The sequence below is a fragment of the Puntigrus tetrazona genome, chromosome 4, assembly GCF_018831695.1.
Source record: "Puntigrus tetrazona isolate hp1 chromosome 4, ASM1883169v1, whole genome shotgun sequence".
NCBI lineage: Eukaryota > Metazoa > Chordata > Actinopteri > Cypriniformes > Cyprinidae > Puntigrus > Puntigrus tetrazona.
Window position 1 is genome coordinate 27,498,711 of NC_056702.1, and position 22,587 is coordinate 27,521,297.

The window sequence follows — 22,587 nt, forward strand, 5'->3', positions numbered from 1 at the left end:
TTTAGGTATATATAAATACGTGTAGGATATGCTAGAAAAATATGCACATGTATTTACATATTTATGTTCATAATATATATATAAAATTGATATATAAACTAATTAAAAAAGAAAGCGATTCAGTTCAATTATAAATAGTGCAAATCCATAGTAGATATAAAACTTAGAAGTTGCAATAACTGGGTGAAAAAGGCATTATGAATTCATTTACTCCATTCTCGGTGGTATAGATGCCTTTTTTTTTCTCCACCAGATGATGCACCTGTGTGATTATGGGATATCATCATCATGAAGAATACATCTTATGCTGCCTTCAGAAATCAACTAGAGAAACATACGAGGCTCCCTAAAAAGCTGAAAATATGAGAAATTCAAAAGCGTTATTCCCAGCCCTACGCTAAGTCATACGCATGAAGAAAATCTTAAAAGGTCACAAGAATTTCGATATACGCACTATATTTTTTTTCTAGCTCTTAAGTGTTTTCTTCAGCTGGGAACGATCGTTTATGAGTGCAATCTCTATAGAAATTATTTTTAAAAACCCTTATTTCTTAAAAGTCACGGAAGAAACGTGATTCATCAGAAAGAGTGGGAACCCTGAAGGTATCTCAGAGGAGCTCTGGCTTCAGACGAGCCGTTTTGTCTTCCCGTCTCCGTCTGTCATCTTTCAGAAGCAGCCCAGGATGTTTTCCTCCATGGCCAGCTGGACCTTGACCCCTCAGGACGTTTTGTGGCTTGGCACATCTCTATTTAATATATCTCAGGTTAACCCAGATGGTGTTCATGGCCCGGGATCAAATTATTGGGTATTGCTTTTGCTGAAGGACGTGCACAGATGTGATTGACAGCCCGATAAGCCAATAGGGGTAATCTTATTAGATGGAGGTAACGTCCTTCACGCTACGAGATGTTCAAGCAGTCACTCAAGGTGAAGCCGACGTTACATAATTGGTTTCCTCGGCTCTTGTTTTATATATATATTTTTTTGTATGCATAAATCGAGCTGTAGATCCTTGAAATCCCGGGATCAGTGTGGCGGTAGACACGGAGTTAAGCGCACGAGAGAGAGAGAGAGAGAGAGAGACCAATACCACGCTCGACAACCAAACCAGAGATTGGACGCTTTTAATCAGAGCACAGCTCGCTATGGGGAAAATGCGACAAGCAACCTAATTTAGAGCTCCAAATCCCAAAGCCATCAGTGTGTTTGTGTGTGTGTGTGTGTGTTAGGAGGGGGGTTTGCCTATGCATGGATACTAACACCAGCGAATGAAAACACCTGACGTTTAGCCCAGATAAGCTGGTGCAGGGTGGTTGTTCTGCCTCGTTCAATTCCAAATACCGTGTTATGATTAAAAGGCTTGATACAGAAATCTGCAGCCTCGCTGAGTGCGAGCTTCTCCCTCTGAAATGATTCAAAGGAAACTCGCTTTCTGCGAAGGCCACGGATGCTATGATCTGTTTGTCCGCAGGTGCACCTCAGCCTTGTCTGAATTTTTGGGAGAATGGAGAGCTTAGAAAGGGAATAGAGAATGGAAAGCGGCGTGCTGGGTTTGGAGCGCTCATGTTTCTTGTATGTGTTTGTTTCAGACGCCATGTTTGGTACAGTAGTGTTGTTGGTGAAAGGCAGATGCGAAAAGCACTTTGGTAAGCATTTAGCATCAATATTAGTAAGTGCGTCTGGTATCGTGAGCTAACATTGAGCAGCCATTCGCGTTGGTTAACATTTAATTTTGAACATTTTGAATTATGAGGACATTTTTGAATTGAGGACATTGGCCATGTTCTTCAAACCTCCTTCAAACTGTTATACTTCTGTCATACCCATACCATTGTGTCCCCATAAACCACAATTGCCAACGCACACACACTTGAGTCACTTTTTTAGACTAAATATTCCATTTCATCAGGTTGGTTTATAATATATCTTTATATATTGTGGATTTCTAATAACTTTTGTTTTATCGCATGTAGCTTCATTGTATTGCCTCCGCTTAGCTGAAGAGTTTTTTTTCTGCCTTGAGACGCAGACCAGACTTTCATCATCGAGTATTGAAACATGCTTCCACGGTTATTGAATGGAAAGCATGAACGTGACTGTCGTAATACCAGCGCGTCCTGATTACTTCCACTAGTGTCTATTGTAATCCCTCCCGCTTCTTCTGCTCACTTGTTAACCTCCATTATTCCCGGGCGCGCGCTCACTGAAGTGTGCTTAGCAACAACCCGCTCTCATTTAGGGGCTAATCACCCGGGAGTTTTACCACGGTGCGAGCTCGTAAAACCTACAGTGGGAATTTCCTATAAATATGAGCGCGGGACAGGAGCTGCCAGCTGCCATCGCCTCTCAGAGTTGGTTTTTGCCAGGCTGTCTCCTAGCAGAGATCAGCGCTAACGGTTAGCTCTGAGGCTACACTCCGGCTGTAATGTGATTTAGGGCTTTTCGGTAATGTGATGAACGCTGTTACATGTCGACAGCGGCGCTCTGGGGAATGTGTGCTCTCGTCTGAGTTTGCGCAAGTGGCTCGCCGGGTGCTTCGTTATGGAGAGGTCTTTTACGATTCAGAGCCGCTCTCGTGGGAGCGTGCCTTACTGTAGCACATACAGGTGTCCCTTAATTGATTCCCGCGCACGGCCGGCCTCTCGAGTCACGCGCAGATGATCGCACTCCAGCGCGCCTTGAATAATCTGCGCTCGCTCGCCCCCATTACGCCCACGTCCTTCTAAACACCCCGATCCAGTCACGTTTGCATCCGCGCCTGTGACCCTCTCGTGTTCACCGTGGTGAGGTTTTCTATTATGCAGTTTTCCCGTAATGCGATTAACCTTTGATTCAGCGGGAGAAAGTCCCAGAAGACCGCATTGCTAATCCTTAACATATGAGTTTGCCTCCCCTTCCCCGATTTCATTCTCCCTGTGTAAAGGAAAAGTTAACATTTAAAAGCTGTTTTTTTTTTTACTCTCGTGATTTACTTTCTTCTGTGGAGTAAAAACGATAAAGCGTATTCCGGTCTCTTTTGTCAATATAATGAAAGCGAATGAGAACTAAGGCTGTCAGGCCTCCAAATGACCAAAAAGAATCATAAAAGCGAATCATATGATGATTTTCTCCCTGGTTCCTTTGAAGTGATACCATGCATTTTTGAGGAACAGACTTTTGTGAGTCTGACAAAAGGGTTTTTGTGCGTTTTTAAAAAAGTCATTTGGTCCAGGTCACAGAACTTGGTTCAACTCACTGAATGCATCATTCAGCTGATTCGGTTCTTGTGTTCCTTATTGAACCGAAGTTTCACTGGAGGTAACGATTATCAGCTTGCTTGGCGATATTTGGGAATCTGACTTGTGAAGAAAAGGATTTTATGTCTATTTTAGGTAATCATTTGATCCTGTTCAGAGAACTGATCTGAACGATTCATTCAGTGAATCAACTGATTTGGTTCTCAGGTTCAACTCACTCATAACAAATCAGGCACAGGAGTTTCACTGGAGGATTGCCAGTGAACGAATACAGTTTTGGCCTGTTTATTACGCAGAGCAATTGTAAGGCTTTACAAGATATGAAATATAGTGTGCAAGTAATGTTGCTTTTGCAGCTGATTTATTGTAATTGCATGGAAATTGGTGGCCAGTGTTATTATAATATCCAATTTTGTGTTTGACAGAAGGATGTAGATGTTTGAAATGACAAGGGCGAGTAAAGCACGAATAATCCTTTAAGCACAGGACTTCTCACTCTTCTCAACTGATTCGTTTAGTGACTCAATGATTCAGTCACAGCAATTAACAGCTCACTTGAGGAGAGCGAATAATGCCTCAAATTCACACTTTTACACAAAGCTATTGAACGACTTCGTGATTGCATATGATTGCACACGAGCAATATAGACCCTTTCGTGAGTCCTTTTTGAATTTTTAAAACCTCGGTCTTCATCGTAACTGAACTTTTTTTAAATCTCATTTTGTGTTTCGCAGAAGGTCAGACAGGTTTCTTATTACGAAAGTGATGAAATAATGACGTTTTTTTTCCATTTTCGGACGAGCTAATCCTTGAAGCCGATTACTTCTCGCTCTTCTAGTCCGAATCTACCGGGGAATTCTGGGAAACGCAGTCTTTGAGAAGGAGGATTTGGAAGAGAGCGCAGCGGTCTGGGGAATTCGCAGTTGGCACGCTGTAATTACGGTGGCGGTGGCTTGCTTTTGTGGCCCCGAAGTGTGGTAATATGGGAAAATCAATGCCTCGCTCCTGCTGCGGAGGGGAATACATTTGTCCAAACACGTACTCGCGCGCACGCACACATTAGACACAGTCGGGCCCCACAAAAGCGCGGCGCCCCGCGTTCTCCCTCGCCGCGTTCATGTGGCTTGTTTACATGCTTGTAAGGTAATTGCACGCTGTCGTCCCTTTCAGACGGAGCGGCGCACAAACAACTTCACTCGTCCTGAATCAATTCTAACAAAGTGATCAGACCTGTGCCTTGGCTAATGAGGAGAGAGAATTGATGACGGCGAGTAAATATGCTATAACAATTCCCGTCTCTTTCCGCTTCTTTAAGTGCTCTCTCCTCCCCTCTGCTTTTACCCTCATTCTCTGTGTTCATTGTTAGTGTAAGTGTACGACCGGCTGCCTCTAATGGCACTCAAATGAGCCTCGGCGTCCAGCGCCTCGAGGCCCCTGGCGACGCGGCATCCAGCTGGTGAAATAATGGAGGAAGTGCGTTCGCCTGCGTGTGCCCACCTGCAGACTGTTTATCTCTCTTTCCCTCCCGCCTCTTGTTCTTTTTTTTTGTTTCATCTTTGTCATGCAGATGAGCTTGTTGTTCCTTCACTCGTCTCCACAATCGAACCTGCGTTTGTAGAGATGCACCGATATCCGTTTTCACAAGGATGCAAATCTGTAATTCATCACTCTTCAAGTGAGGTTAGGCATGGCGTACTATATGAAAGATGGACATATCAACCATAATTAGTTTAAAAACGCTACTTAGCAGTTGTTCAAACTTCTTTTTCCAAGTAACTCGCTTCAGCGGCTCATTTCTATGCGTTGAACGTGCACCGTTCGGGGGTCTGTTATCGTTACGTGCTTACAGCCACTCAATCTAACATGCGCTCTTAAGGGAAAAGAGCTCTTCAGTGCGTCCCTTTTCTATGGATGGTTCACTCAAAGGGTTAAAGACCCTGTGAAATCTATTTTGAGTTTTTCTAGCTTTTTGTCCATGTTGGTGAGCGCCGAAGTCATGCTTATGCTCCTCTTAAGTGGTTTAATGCGTGTAAAATGCATAGGCGTAGAACGAAACAGGCTCATGTTGTACCCTTGTCCAATCAGACGCTCTCAAGAATGAGAGAGACTCTTAATGATGCATTGTGTTTCTGCTACATAAAATATAACGGTGATGAGATTTTGCCCTCAGCCAAAACTATTTGTTCTGGAACAAATAATAGATTAATGAGACCAAAGACTGCTTGTTAGATTAACACAAAATGAATTATATCTCATGTTAAACCACTATAGAGACATCACAGCCAGTGGCAAATTGTAGGAGATCTGAGGTGAGGCGGCTCTCCGTTTAATTGCTTATGTCACAAAGTTAGAAATAAAAAACAATATCACACAAGCAACATAAGAACTTTGCGTGAGATTTATGCCGGTGAAGGTCTCAATCTCAGTCAGTTCACTATGCAGCAAGTGGAGTAATGAAGCTTTCGGCATATTCTCTCAAATGTACTTGTATAACACTATACAGCTAACCGTTTTAATTCCTTTTAATATTTTAATATTTTAACTTTAATTGAGGGAGTAAACGGCCTAATCTTTTGTTATCCTCACAGCATGTCGGTCATGTGGTAATATTGCGGGGGAAATTAATTGTAATATTAATTGAATAATAAAAGTAACGTAATAATATATATAGGCCTAATAAAAAGAAACGAGGAATTGCCATTATTTGGAATGGCAAAATCCTCTTAATATTGCCAGTAGTTGTTGTTTTTGACAGTATCTCAGGTTATTGACTACACCAGATCATCGTCTTTCTACAGCAAGGGGAGGTTATCTGAAGAAGACTTGCGTCTTTCAGGCCTGTGTTGTTAAGTGCAGTGGCCCTGAGAACACATTTTGCACATTTTAAGCTCTTTTATTTTCCAACTGTAATAGGATTAGTCCAACGAATAGTTTGGTTTGTAATCTGTACCGAACTGAAAGCCTCATACCGAGCGGTTACAAACCATATAATGTGTATATGTCACATCTCTAATGCTTCTGGATACTTGCTCTTATACTCTTCTCTTCTCTTCTTTTCCGCCTCTGAGCTGGTTTCTTTCTCCTTTTCTCCCCTGGCATGCTCTCTTCCTCTCATTCTCAGTTTTCTCTCCTCCACCTGTTCACCTTTTGCAGATTGGCTCTCTCCCTCACCTCTGCATCCGTTTTCTCTCGCTCCCTCCCCCATTTCTCATTTCACCTGCATCTTTATTCTTTTATTATCTTTCCCTTCTGCTCTCATGCCCTGCAATTCCTGCACCTCAGCTCTGGAATCTCTTTCTGTTCCACCCCTTTCACCTCGTTCTTTAGCTCCCTTGCCATCTCCTGCTGTTCCCCTCTCTCTTACTTTTCAGTCTGTTCCTTCTCTTCCCTCTTTCTGCCTTCTACAGTACATCCTCATTTTATTGCCAACTCCTTATCTGTCTTCTGGCTTCTTCATTCCAACCGTGGCCTCTTTCCCACCTCTCTGCTGTTTGCTGTCACCCATTTATAATTCAGTGTCTCCTTAATATCCTAATTGGTGAATTTTATGAGTGAAGTCTATCATCTGTGCAGGGCCCAAAATGAAATGCTTTGCAGCGTCTCCTAATTCACTTCTTGGTTATTTCATTATTTACTTGTGCAATAATTTTGTATAACAATAAAGTGAAAAAAAGGTTAATGGCTGGTAAATGTTATAAATGTACTACTCTAGAGCGCGACAAATGACTTTTTCACACAAGTCTACACTCCATACAACATAACAACAAAGCAAAAAACAGGCTTGTAGCAACTTATTTTAAAAATGTTTTTTTTTTTTTTTTTGTTCGAAAACAGTAAATTAAACCTGTTTAAAATAAGACGCCAACATAAAATGTAAATAAAATAAATAATAAAAAATAATTAAAATAAATAATATATTATATATATATATATATATATATATATATATATATATATATATATATATATATATATATATGTGTGTGTATATATATATATGTGTGTGTGTGTGTGTGTGTGTGTGTGTGTATGTATATATATATATATATATATATATATATATATATATATATATATATATATATGTGTGTGTGTATGTATATATATATATATATATATATATATATATATATATATATATATATATATATATATATGTGTGTGTGTGTATATGTGAGGAGAGAGAGATATGAATAGGTATGAATATTTTTGCTAATCTGTGTGTGGTTGTAGATTTTGCAGATTTCACTTTAACTGTGCACATCTTACATCAGAGACAGTCATTCAAATTTTTTTTAACAATTCTATTTAAACCATGTAGCATCTTGCAGTTCCAAATAAAGTTAAACCAGCCAACTGGCAAGTACATTTTATTTTGGCAAAGCCAGTATCTACTCTCAGTGGGTATTTGGCATTTGTTCATTTTGGACCCTGTTGATAATATGAAAAAAAATAATAATTATATATGTATGCATAAATAATCTTACTGGTTCTGAAAACAGGCGTTGTTGTCCTCTCTAAGTCTGTTTTACATTCTCTCCTCCTCTCTCCCTCCCTGCTCATCACTTTCTCCTCCTCCTCCTCCTCGGGTCAGGTGCTGGCAGCATAAATGTTGCCTGTCAATAATTTAATGAGAGAGGAGTGCCTCCCCCTCTTTCAAACAGTCATATCAATAATACATGGCTCACATGTAGAATAGAGTTGCTCGGCTAGCCCTTGCTTTTTGTGCTGAAAACAGCCGTGAGAATGTGTAAAATAAGTGGACAAATGCATGCGAGCTCATGGAAAAGAATCTGTACGTGACTGTTATGGGAAATAATTCACGTGGCGTGAGTGTAAAGACCGCATCCTGGGTTTGTATACTGTGTGTGAGAGTGTGTTTTTGTGTGCAGCGTGAGTACATGTACGTCTCTATACGAGAGGAGCATTTATCATGTAGCAATAAAGGCAGGGGGCCTTTTTGTCTCCATTTCAGGCACTCTCGCTAGGGGATGAAGAAATGGGCCCCTGCCGCACATGTGCACAAACACAGACAGACACACACACACACACCATCTCCTGGGGAAAAAAGATGGGGCCGTGACTGCTGTTGCTGCTGTTTGGCGGTCCTCTGGGAGGATGGCAAAACGCGGCGCCTATCGCACACATACACTCACAGAAACAGCCATAATCTAGTGCACCCCAGACACCTCCAGTAGACAAACACATAACCTCTCATAACCAAACACGCACTTTAGATTATTCATACAAATGCACTGTGGGAAGTCAGTTTAGCATGAATACAAACACGCATGCATGAAACTGTTTATAGAAAATAAATCTGATATTACTGTGTAAGTGCTGTGTGCGTACGATGCTTGTTGATGTTCCGGTGGGAATGCACGAGGAAAAGCCAGTAAGCTGAGCATTCAAAGGCGTCATAGTTATGCGCCAGTCATGAGGGCAATAGCTTTGCCTTCTAAGACACCGTCTTTTGACACGAAAACAAAATTGGTGTTGCATGTCCCTGCTGAAAAACGTCTTAAACCAGCCTTGATTATTCTTAGTTGGTCTTCCAGCCTGGTCAGACTGGTTTGTTGGCTGGTTTTAAAAGGGTTTGGACACTTTTGCTTTGGTTGTCCAGCTACGCATACATTTGGCCCAACTAGGACGCCATCTTAAATCTTAAAACTAAATTAGGTTTTTTTTTTGTCAAGGGTATCCTTCACAGATCAGGAAATCCTGGTATACAATGCATCGATACATATGGTTGATGTCTTGAGAGGAATGTTGACTGTATTCATGTCATTCAAACAGTTTATCTGTTAACATTTAACAGTACTGAACCACACCAACTAGATATGAGCTGAATCATGACATTGCAAACATTATGAAATCAGATAGTGCACATAGGTTTTCATGCATCCATCCTATAATGATAAAAATAGAAATATTATTGCACAGTGTTTTTGAGATCTTGGAAAAACCCATTTATTTTAAAATCCCATTTCTCAAATCAGGCTATTCTGAGATTCCTGGCAGAATGTAGTTCTGCACAGGCCCCTCCCACAATAGTTGAGTGACAAGGCTGTCTTACCTTAGACCCGCCTTGAGTGAGTGAGTCCACCATAGAGTTGACTCCGGTGCAGGGCAAGATTGAAGTGTTTGTTTGATGTAATGTGTATATAGCAGTCGTCATTTACTCTTGACATCTGAGCCGTTGAAGACACAGAGAATTAACATTGCTTTCGTTTTGAAGGGAATGCACCGATCCTGATCTATATTAATGCATAAGGGTTTTTATGATCCTTTGCAAATCACCCTTCCTAATACAGTCCTAATTGCTGTCTGCTTGTCACTCCACGGAACAGAGGGGCGGGGTTAGCAAAGCTCATTAGCATTTAAAGCAACATGGACTACAATGGCTCGATGAAAACAGAGATTTTACTTCAAGAACCAGACTCTTGCTCTCCATTGGAATCAATTGTGTCTCCTGCGCTCTTGTGGATTAAGACGGTAGTCATTTACCAAAATAGTTTCCAAAGTAGGCAGTAGACGAATAGGCGGTTAACTAGGTTTTGGAACGGAGTTGAAGCGTAGAAAAGCTATATTTCAAGGGAGGAGGAGGAGATGAGAGCGGCCGGGAGAACCGCGTGTCACTTAGCCATATGGAAGCCTAATGGCACACTTCCTGTTTTAGAGAGAGGGGCTAGCCAGGCTGAGGATGAAAGGAGCAAAGCTAACAAAAGATAAAAGAATGAACCCTAAAGTGAAATGAAAGTGAAAAGAATCGAAAAATTGAGATGCAGGACAGAGATGCAGGTAGACAGGCATGAATAGAGGAAACGACAGAGATGAAAGACGGAGAAATATGGAGGGATGCTTGAGAGGAAGACACAAGGTGACCTTGAAAAAGGGGACGGGAGGGAGGAAAATAAAGATGCAGGAGATGTGATCAAGAAGGAGAAAAGATCTGCTTGATGTCTGAGGTGAGGCGAACTGCTTTAGGCTGTGTGTGCACACACTCCGAGCTAGTGTTTTATGTCTGGATGAGGGTGTGTCCCCAGGCGTGCGTTTGACAGGGGGTGTGTGAGTGAGAGACACAGAAACAGAGTGGGTTTATAAAGGATAGAAGATTACTAGGTAGTGAGAGACAGCCGAGGGAGGGAGGGTGAGCCGGCGAGGGCATGAAGCACCGTTAGAAGGAATTTGTTTCACCATTTCACATTCAACACTTTGAGAGCTTCGGAGCTGTGAAGGATGGTCGAAATAAAGAGAAAAGTACCAGGGAGGGTGAAACGAGGAGCGCAGACATGTAGAGAGAGAGAGGTGAACCCGGGCCACCTTTACATAATTCCTCTCTGTGGCCATTTTGCTCCAATCACACAACCGGCGCGGCTAATGGATTCAGAGAGGTGGAGGTGTGTGTGCGGTGATCGGCACGCACGCATTCAGGGCCTTTTTTTTTTATTATGGCATAGATAGCATCGGCGCGTCTGCAGGGAACGCCGGGGTCGCTCGGTTCACGAGTGGGTGCGCGTGCGTTCTCACACCCGGGTTATAACAAGCTCGGCTCACTACTTTCTCGTCACGGCCTGCCTTCAGACTGGAGTGGTGTAAGTTAGCTCCTCTCTTTCTTCACCTCGTGCCCTCTTCCCCTCTGCTTGCACAGTGACCTTTCCCACCTCCGGGCCGTCCGGAGATTAAAGCTTATGACTTGCCTCAGAACTGTCAGAAAGCAAGCCGCCTCACACACTGTGCACGCAGGCGACTGACAGTACATTATTTTTCATTTCCTTCCTAAAGCGCTGTTTTGTATTCCCAAAAATGCCATAGGTTCGGTTGGAATCTATTACATTTTTAACTACATTGTTACAGCTCATTGGTGGTTTTTGCTTCATGGAAAAGTGTTTAAGGACGTTTTCATTTGGCCTTTAGCTTTTTGTACACTTCTTTTTATTGTGTGTGTGTGCGCGTGTTTATTTTATACAGTGCAAGTAAATGCATTTTTAATGCATTTAAATGCCATTTGATTGCATAAAAGTATTTTAAATGCGACGGCTCTGAATGTGGAGGCTTTTTAAAATTAAGTTCTTGCTGCAGTGTAGTTTCGCTTAATGAGATCTAAATATAAGAATAGAAATATTGTTAAAGGGTAACTATTTGAGGTGCACGCAGTGTTTTTGGTTTATATTGTGTCGATATGGTAGTTTTAGGCTTATGATATGATTGGTGCGTCACAATAATTGCAACGTTGTTCAAAAGTTTGAAACAATGAACTTTTAAATGGTAGATTAGCCTAGTGAACCATGATTATTATTATTACTTTTTTTTATTATTATTCCACAAGCAAATAAGGCCAGTATCAGGGGATTATTGGGATATAACTTGTGCGTTAGTCATTAATCATCATGTTTTTCAAAATGACTTTCTGTAAAACTTTTAATGAGGAGAAAATGACTGCGTACGCTTTTAAGGAATCTCTTATTTAAATAACTGAGAGGCTTCGTCAGAGATTCAAACTAGTAACAGACACTCTGGCGGCGGGAAAAGCGCATCCTTGTGAAATTCTGAAAGCGCACGCCGCGTGCCCCCGTGTCACGTTCCCGCTAATTAATATCTAGTCTGCCGTTAGCGTCTTTGAGGCTTTCACACATACCCGCTTGGAACGGGCTCGAGGCTACGACGATTGACCTTCCTCAGGAAAGCCGCTCGGCTCGACCCTCAGAAGCCGGAGTCGGCGCGCGACGGGGAGATACAGAGAAGGACGTCTGGTAGGAAAAAATTGAGGCTGGCTGAGAGGAAAGTGGATCAAGTTAATGTGAGGATATTTTGTTACACAGCAGAGCGAAAAGTCAAGCCCTTGAATGGTATTTGTTGTTAAGTTGTCTGGTAAATCAGTGCTTTTGACATCAACAAAAGATACAGAAAGCTTTCTCTCCTCTTTTTAACCTAAGAAAGATTATATGGTTGCTGCAGTTTATTTGTGTGTGCGTGTGTGTGTGTGTGTGTGTGTGTGTGTGTGTGTGTGATGACCTTCCCAATTCAATCCGAGTCCTTAGCCTTCGTCAAGAAACGGATAAAAACACATCTCTTTTATTCTTTTTTTGACCCTCTAGCACTCTATTTTAATTACATTGTATCCATTTTATTTATTTATTTTCTAAAAACACTTGACCCTCTATCATTTGCAACTCCATATGTTTTCAAAAACAACACTAGCTTTATATATTACTTTTCTATTCTATCTAAAACGTGTGTGTATGGAATATGGATTAATGCGAGGGGGGAAAAAGTAATTTAAAGCAGTTTTAAGGCAGCAGCATAGAATGCGGAAAAAAATTAGGGGTATGAATTAATTTGTAAGGCACCGTTTATTATCGAAATTGTATTTAATTTTGTATTAAAATAAAGAAATGCAATTCATTTACTTAATTCACATCTTAATAGTGTGCAATAAATGTAAATGCAAAACAACATTGATGGAATTAGACATTTTAAGCAGTTTTTTAATGTTAGTTTGTCACCTGTGGTTAGTAAAAACGACTGTTAGGGAGAGAAGGACGTCTGAGAAAGGAAAATCTGAGGCTGGCTGAGAGCAGATAAAAATGATTATAATGAAAGGGGTATTTGAAAACAGGCACATTTTTGAATGCGTGTTTTGTCCTTGTCAGTTAAATGATTTCTGTTGTCAATGAAAACACTTTTTTTTCAAGGTAATATTGCTCTATGCACAAAAAAAAGCGATGTGAAATGCAACATGCTGGAAAGGAAAATCCAGTTATTGTTTAGTTAGCTCAAACCTCCAATGCGTGTGTTTTTCCAAATGTAAAAAAAAAAAAGATTACGCGACTGACTTGCGTGAAACTCAAAAGGAGGAATTTTGCAGATTGTATCTTCTAAAATGTGCCGTCGAAGAGCGGTAGTCCATATTGCTCGTGCACTGTATTTCAAATCACTGAAGTGATGCGCTAGCTTTGTGAGAAGAACGGATAGGAATGCATGTGAGTAATCACCGACAATCTTCCCATTCAGTGAGCCGTTAACTTCTGTGACTGGATCATTCAATCAGCGAACTCAAGAAATGGGTTAGTCTGATTCATGAACACATCTTTCATTGTAGCAAAAAATGATCCATTTGGAAAAGACCGGTGTTAAAAGAACAATTTGTTTACTAACTGGACATTGCGACCTATTTCGTGAACTCATCAGCAGTCTATTTCTCACTATTATATAGCTATCCTATGGCTTCAGTAGACCTAAAATGGACCTTTTTCACATTTCTTTGACTCGGAGAGTGATAAAATGAAAGCACTGTGTTATTTAGTTTTCCCCAGAAATGAACATTGTTATCATTTAATCAACCTCGAGATCTGTTAAACAAAAAAAAAAAATTTTTTTAAGAATGATGGAAACAAAAAGCTGACGGTAGCCATCGACTTCCTTAAAAAAAACTATGGTTAGTAAGTCATTGGCTGCTTTCAACTTGTTTGGTTACCACCATTTAAAAAAAATGTGTAAAAAGTGAATGCAAGAAAATTGGCAGAAATGTCATTTTTGGTTAAACTGTCCCTTTAAGAAGTCATCTGATAAAAGTCATTTAGCACTTCAGGACGCTATAAAGGACCAATCAGAATCAACTTTATTGCCAGGTATGTTTACACATAAAAGGAATTTGTTTTATATACAAAACAGCAAAAATCCAATACGTATAAGCCAATAAGGTCATGCTATATTTGTTTGTATAGCTTTTTCAAATAGTATTAGTTTCGGTGTTGCTTTGGTTAGAAGAATAACAGAATAATACTTTTTGCTCATGGACATTTGACCTCAACAGACTGAATAGGAGAATTAGAGAGGTTTTCCTCATCAAAGAAGGTCAAGAGCACAATTACTGTTATGTAAGTGATCGATTCATGCTCATATTGCGCGGCGACATTCACAAAGAATGCACTTTTGTGTTGATAAAGATACGAAGCGGGATGAATAGAAAAACATGCAAGACAATAAGAGTTGAACTTCACGTAACTTGAGCATCGCGTTTTTAAAATGTCTAAGATGCTGCAACAGTCAAACGCGCCTGTGTTTAAAGAGAAGAAACCAAGGAAAAGTAGCGCAATCGAATGAAAGAACCTGCGAGAAACCACTACTGTACGTCTGATATTTAATGTTTGCATCATTGTGACAGACTGCTCTTCATTGTTTTCACAGAACGTTTATTATTAATAGTCTATACTAGTTTTATACCGTCAGAAGTCAGAAAGCTTTATTAGGATTTTGACTTGAGACAGGAACTTCCAGTGCAGAGGAAAGGGCAAAATATATCACCAATGAAAGAAAAACAGAAAAGAAAACTATGCATTGAGTAAAAATATAGAGAGAAATAACTGTACAGATATATTTACAATGGTGCAGTTGTACAGAGGTACGATTTTTGGATTTTATGTACAAAGGCAGTCATTTTGAATTTGAATTGCATTGAATATTGAGATTTTTGTTTTTTTTAAGCCTTTTCATTAAAGTTGTTTCTGAACTTGTACAAGACAAAGTTTGTCCAGGTCCAGGTTATCTTTTTTTAAGAATATTTGACCCATATATATATATATATATATATATATATATATATATATATATATATATATATATATATATAACTGGCAAGGTTTTATATATTAATAACTCAGGAAATGCAATAGTCATATGTATCACTTTAATGATCCTTTCAGCAGTGCTTTTTTGAAGTTAGAAAGCTTCATTCCTCATTGGTTTTTGTTTTAATTACAGTGCTATTGGTTAAAACCCCCACGGAGCAAAGATGCAGTTGTTTTATGTTATATCTTGAGGGCGTGCAAATACTTACATAAAGGCAAAATTGTCCTTTAAAGTTACACCTAAACGTACATCCATCATTAAACATTCATGTTAGTTAGGTGATGCCCTACAGCAAAATCATCCCTGCGGTGCATATATATGAATATATTAATGACTCTGAGGTCAATAACGCACGTTATTCTTCATAAGCACAGATGAGCTTTGCATTGAGTACATAAAGCAAGCTTATGGGCTTTCGCGAAATTGCTTGTGCCCCTTAAATGTGTTTGTGTTTTATTTAAGAGCCTGTTGCGGGCCTGCTTTGGTTCATTTGTCATCCTTAAGTAAAGCGTATCAGCAGCATGCAGACGCCCGACTGTTTCAGAGGTATTAAAACCAGCACAAATAGTAGATGAGTACAGGAATATGAACAGAAACACTTGAACACAAAGGGAGGCTGTAGAGCATGCTGGGTATGCATGCAAATGAGACAGAGTTGATCCATGTTCGGCCCTCACTGTATTGTTCTCCTTTTCTCCTCCTTTCTTTCTTTCCGAAATCCGTGGCGTTCTTTCATTGACCCCCGCGAAAAAACGAATGACTAAAACATCGTACAACTACATTCCACCCTATGACTCATTTGTTGATGTGTACGGAGGAAGAGAGAAAGAGAGAGAGAGAGAGAGAGAGAGAGAAATAGAGTTATGAGCCCAAGATAGAAGGAAACAAAAAGTGGAGCGAAGCAGAGAGAGGGAGGTAAGGAGAGCGAGGTGAGTGAATAAATGCTTTGTGTTTCTGTTTCTTATTCCGCCGAGCTGGTCTGACAGGCCATTGTGTACCTTCAGGGGAAATTCTGCTACATTGAGTCACACGCAGTTCCTCGTATAATGAAAACACACACTTCCTGACGTTAGAGGCCTGGATACGGACATGCGCTGAGCTCGTGTTCAAATACCTCCATCGTTGTGTGATTGACACGTTAATTGGAGATCGAGGGTAAACACCCACGATGGGTGCATTAGTTTGTAGATGATTGTTTGTCAAATACAAATACGAGCAGTTCTTGTTGACGGAGACTAGTATTTAGAAGGTTTAGGTGAGAGTAGCAGTAAATGAAGTCTTCTATGTAACAAAAAAACTTAACTTTTATTTTGCCTTTTTTTTTTTATTGTTTTTTAGACGTCTCATTTTGTAGACTTTCTCACCAAAGCTGCATTGTGAAATATAATGTTACAATTTAAAATAGCCATTTTCTAACTAAATATGAGTAGTTGACGTATCAATGGTAAAGAGATAAACCTTTCATGCTATTTCTAACTCTCAAGAATGAAGAGACATGAAGATTTTCCTCATGTTATTTATATGTATCTTGTATCTTTCTTTCTACGTTCTTGCTATGTCACACCATAGGACACAAATTATATCAACTACCCATATATATATATATATATATGTGTGTGTGTGATTTATTTCTGTGATGCAAAACTGAATTTTCAGCATTACTAGTGTCACATGGCCTTATCAATTTCCTTTGATGAACAAAGTTAGCAGAAACAGCGTTTATGAAATCTTTTATAACAGTATGAGTACACATTATTGCCTGAAACCGCTTTCACAATTGTTTTTTTTATTTTCTTTTAGCCGTGTAAGCTTGATTTTTGTGCACCGGGGGCTTTGTAAACATGTGACACTGTGCCACAAGGGGTGCTGTGGTAAACATTAGCACGAGCGTTGCTTTTGTAGCTGTTTTTTGTCTTTGTGTGAAGTTCGTTTTTGATCCGTCATGCGTTCTTGCATTATTTTGGCAGATAGAAACATCATTAGAATGCTTAATGAGGCGTCTATAGAAGAATCTGTGCCTTTAAACCACATGCAGTGTTATTCAGGTAATTGAGCTAGCTATAAACATGTCAATTTAGCTAGCATCAAGTGTCCAAGCAAGTTGTCGCACTGTGTCGGCAGTTGACTAAAGATATGTTTGTACCTAAAAAAAACTAATTAGTTTTACCTTTTGCATTTTGAAAAAGTAGCACACGCAGGCGATAGTGTTGGTTAAAAAGATTCACACAGATACAGAACATGCTGTATTATGCACGCCAGGCCAGGAGTTGGCGACGTCACTTTTTTTTGTACAAAATTTCACATTTTCCCATTTTCAGTTCACAAATATTTTTCCATTTACATGGAGACAATAACTGTATTGTTTTCGAAAACTTGCACTTTGAAATCCGTTTTCAAACGCTTGCAATTTCAGGCCTCCAAAACACCTTTGTCATGTAAATGAACTGCCAGAATGCATGAAGTTTTCCATTTTTAGTGTCAAGCAAATGATCTATAGCAGCTCTTTTGATGCACTCTTAAGTTCTTAAGACACAATCATGCATTGAAATCAGGCTTGTGTCACAGAGCCTCAGGGACTTTTAATAAAGACACATTACAGTGCTGTTCAAGTATTTGGCATCCTCTACAGTGTGTCGTATACTTTTCAGTCGGTGTTGGCGAACGGATCCGATTTATAGGAGGCTTACCATCCTGAGGTCAAATCGATTTAATGCCTTTGTGCAACGTAAACCGAGTTGGATCTTTTTCAATGCGGTGAATGGTTCTGTGGCGTAAGAGGACAATGCCTTTGCGTTTCTATAACCGAATCAAGCTCTGTTTATGTATGATTTTATGTGGCCGCAACCCTGCATTTGATGGATTTAATCCTCTCCGGGGTGCATGCAATTTGAGGTCTGTGTTTGGAGTGTTTGAGCACGCTGATGTATCTGCAGCTTGTCGAAAGCAGCTGTTTCGTCAATGCGTGTGTGTGTGTGTGTGTGTGTTTCGTGCACTGAGCCATTCCTTATTCCATCAGTATATATGGAGCAGCTCTCACGCTGCTCGCTGGCCTTTGACTCCTGGAGCTCTGAGCTGGAGGTCTCTCGCTTCTGTCTCCGCAGGAGCTCGCTGGAGTCGGCCGAGTAGTTGAGCCAAAACACGGCTTGTTTATTTTACTCTTGCCTTTTGTGTACGGGCCGAGTGAGAAAACGTGAAAGCGGAAAGAAAGCCAGCGAGTTTTGAAAAACTTGAACTTTGCGGCCTTCCATAAGCGAATGCTGCGCCGACACAAAGATCACCGTCTGGGATCATGGCAGCCGGGTCAACGGAGGTATTTCTTTGAAAGAGTCACGAATTGCACCGCAATGCGCTTGGAGTTTATCATCAGTGCGAGGCAGGGACTGAGTATTATAGAATATAGAATCGCAGGTTTGTTTTTGTAATAAATGTGCAGTTATTTTCTTTTATAGGCTTTAACCTCCCGTTACAATATAGCGACTGTTTTGTTCAAGGACGTGATACAGTTTAAAAGGCAGCATTAACATTATTTGGATGATTTTTAATCGTTTATGCACTTAATTACGTCCAAGTCAAGTGTGTAATGTAATTTTCAGTTTGCAGAATCCATCTGTTATTTGCTGAGAGATGTGTTCGGTGGCGATGCTGAGAAAGTTAAGACTAATTAGCCTATATCGCACACAAGCAAAAACACTTAAGATTCTTTTCATACTAATATGAGGACTTTAGCACATAATAGAGATCTAAACGATTCTTTTATCTCCCCCAAAAGCAGAAAGATTAGTCATGGAGTTTATGCAGTAAAATCTTCATCGTTTAGCTTTGAAATCTTAACTGATTTTTATGAGGAAAACACAGTCATTTTTTATTGTTAGTAATATTTTTAGATGAACATTTACTGGTGCAACTCAGGTTTACAACTTTCCATACTTTTTATTAGAAATTTCATGTTAAAATGTGAGCGTGATCATCAAGGTTTTGCTTGTGTTCATCTCTCAATCATCATTGCACTGCATTGCATTATGTTTTGAAACTTTTACAGTCATCTGACTAACATTTTATTGATAGAGCTGCATTTTATGTCTGCTATACTGTAATAAAGATCTATGTAAAGATGTCATTTAAATTGCAAGCAATCAGAATTTCATCTTTGGGCCAATGACTATGCACCAGATTGCATTTTTATGCAATATTATACTAAAGCCTGATGTGTCTATTTTTATAATTTTTTTAATTTATTTATTTATAATAAAGGCTTTAAAAACGGACCATTTCATTAAAAAAACAAACAAACAAAAAAAACCCTCTACTTTAATACATTTTCCTGGTCTTATTATGATCAATTCATTAGCGCACATTATTCCAAATAAAAATATCCAATCATATATCGGCAGATAAAATGAACTGCAACCCTCCTTGTTTCATCGAATATCCTGTTTCACTTGGGAACGTGTTGCATCATGAGAGTAAAACGTTTCATATTGACTTTAATAATGCTTCTCATCCAGATGCATTTGTTCAACCCAACTCTGATCCATATCCGTGATCATGTAGATTGATGCTGCGATGATGAGAGAGCTCAAAGTTGTGTTTTTTTTCTTTAATTATGGGCAATCAAAGCAAGATAAGTCTCATGCTGAGACAGTCTGCACATTCAGTCGATAGATATGAAGCCACTGCGCTCTAATCAGTCTGAAACTGCTCTTTTTTTCCCGGAGGAAGCTCAGGTCCGGGAATATAACGCGAGTCACTTTGGTGTGTTTCTTATTAGCCTGATGTCTGGATTTCATTTGAGAAATTTTGATGGAGGCTGCGATAACGGGCCGGTCTAATGTTTCCCTCTTCCCTCTTTGGCAGCGGTCTGGAGTCAGCGCGTTCGCGTGGAACCTGAGGTCACTGCGTATCCAAATGGATCTGTCAATCTGCGCTGCGAGTTCACCAACAGCGGAAGCACCAAACTCACACAGGTGAGACCAGGTTTTCTCGATTAGCTCCAAGTCTCAAAAATTCCCATTCGTTGATACATCAACAAATTGTGGTGCATGAAATATTCAAAGCATTGGGGTTGTAAGAAAGGCTCTTACGCTCACCAGGGATGCGGTTATTTGTTTGGAAATACAGTAGAAATATTATCATTTAAAATGACTGTATTCTGTGTTGCTGAATTTTCAGCATCATTACCCCAGTCTTCAGCGGCACATGACCCTTCACAAATCTCTCTAATATGCAGATTTGCTGCTTTAGAAACATTTATCACTATTAGCAATGTTCAAAACAGTTGTGCTGCTACCGATGTTTTGTGAAACGATGGAAATTAAATGTATACGATTTAACTTATTAACAATAATTTAACAATATGTGACCCTGACGCACAAAATCTTAAGTCGCTGGGGTGTATTTGTAGCAATAGCCAACAATACATTTCATGGGCCAAAATAATCTATGCATAAAAACTTTATGATAGTAAAGATCATGTTCCATGGAGAGATTTTGTAAATGTTATGCCGTAAAAATACCAAAACGTATTTTGGATTTGTAATATGCATAGATTAGAACATTATTTGGACAACTTAAAATCTGATTTTTTTTGTTCTTTATTAATGTAGTATTTTTGCCCCGGAGTCCAGGTTTTAAAATCTCCATTATTGTACAATCCTAATAAACCATACATCAATAGAAAGCTTGTTTATTCAGCTTTCAGGTGATTTTTTTCTTTTACTTTAATAAAAGGGCCTTTATGACTGGCCTTTATGGTCCAGGGACATATATTTGCTTCAAGAAACCTACCTGAAAATCTACCAGAAAGGATGCTAATGCCAAAATTTGATTTAATTTGGTTAATGCAAGTTAATTGCTTAATAAAAATCTATTTATGACATTATTTTTAAAATCATCCTCATTTTAGAGCATTTTTACACAAGCTCCTAACAATACTATTTTAAGAGTACTGTAGCTTTGCAGGTAGGTTTCTTGAAGTCTCTGGGAGACGTTGGCACAGTTTTTCTGGATTTAGTCTGTGTCATTTTGTTCTGTTTCTTCATGTCATTCCAGACAGTCTGGATGATGATGATGATGATGATGATGATGGTGAGATCAAATCTCTGTGGAGCGCTGGTTGTTGTCAGACCTCTTGAAAAATTCTCACTGGATTATTAATAGCAAAGAAATGATGGCATATACTGTAGGCGCAAAACATGATTTTGATTATACTTTTGAATTCTTTCTAAACCAATGCTTTCAAGGTTGTCAGCAGTTTTGAATGATCACAGTTTTCCGTAGAATCCGTCTGCCTGCTTGATAAAGATACTTGGGTGGCATTTAAACACGGAGAGTTCTCAACCACAGTATCACGTGAAAGCTAAATATTTTCAATCCATAAAGCACCTGTAGGTGTTGAGCATATGTGAGCTAGAGTGTTAGCTCAGCACAGACCCAGTAGTTGTGCAGTGTTTTAGTCCAGTGATTAAAGAAGTGAGGTTTGATTCCCTCTTTCTCTGGTTTGCAGGTTTCGTGGATGTTTGAGCGTGTGGAGGGTGACAGGCACAACATTGCTGTGTTCCACCCTCTATATGGAGCCAGCTTCCCAAATAAAGATTTTGAAGGCCGAGTATCGTTCACTCAGGGCTCCCTGGAGAACCCTTCCATTAAGATCGACAAACTGAGGATGGCTGATGCTGGCAGGTACATCTGCGAGTACGCCACTTACCCCAGTGGAAACGAGCAGGGGACTACCACTCTTATCATGCTGGGTAAGTAACACGCTTGTTTATTTATAGACGCGCTATTAGGGCTGCCCCGAGAGTGGCTAAACGATTGATCGTGGTTGTTTTGCACAACTATACAACCGGCTTTGCATTTTTTGCTTTTTACGTGCAATCAGAATTAATGCACTTTCACATAAGCACTAAACAGGAAAGCGTCAGCATGCGTGGTTTGCTTTTAGCCTTAAAACAATAATTTGAGCAGAATATACTCCGACTAATTCCAACTCAGTGCTTTTGCAGCAATGTAGAGAAAGCTCAAACGTGTGGTTGCCAGGTTGGGAGGATTAAGCCAACCACTGGGCAGAAAATGTATTGTGTTCGCGCATCATAACAATAAACGTTTAATGCAGCAAAAACTACCATTACATTGAATTCTAAGACATTTTAAACAATAAAACATAAAACAATATACAATATACCAATCTTTGCCAATCCTTTAAACCAATATGTTTTACCCATTTGTCAGCAAAAAGATTTTATTTATTTAAAATATAATAAAATGCAGTACATGTGTATATATTTTAAGTACAGGTTAGAATGCATGTTTTTTATTTAGAGAATTATATTTGTTGTCCTCAATGATACATGATTTCACCAAAATTTTAATATCTTATTTTTACAAAAAGTATTCGAAACATTGAAAGGTGGCATTTTGCTTTCATTTATTTCTATGTATAAAAAATCAAAATGAATTTAATTTGTACTTTTAAAGAGGATGTCTCATCTTTGACCAACTGATTTATAATTGGGGGATTTAGACTCTTCAAATTTGGCAACCGCAACCACAAAAGTTCATAAAGGTTTGTTACCAATACAACATGCAATAAAAAATGTTTTCAGGATAATTAACCAGCAGGCAAATATTGCGAACGATTATGCTAAGTGGAAATCGTGATCACGATTAAAATACGATTCATTGCACATCCGTAGTCACCACAGTGCTTCCAGGAAGTTCAC

At 39.5% G+C, this 22,587-nt stretch overlaps 1 protein-coding gene across 2 annotated transcripts in view; it reads left to right on the top strand.

Moving 5' to 3' along the window:
* The window catches only part of pvrl2l (PVR cell adhesion molecule related 2 like), a 138,778-nt gene that overhangs the window by 38,230 nt on the left and 77,961 nt on the right, over positions 1–22,587 (top strand). For both annotated transcript variants that reach the window (XM_043237687.1, XM_043237688.1), the window contains exons 2-3: positions 19,724–19,833; positions 21,372–21,615. In XM_043237687.1, coding sequence (XP_043093622.1) covers positions 19,724–19,833; positions 21,372–21,615 — 354 coding nt within the window. The remainder of the gene's footprint in view (positions 1–19,723; positions 19,834–21,371; positions 21,616–22,587) is intronic.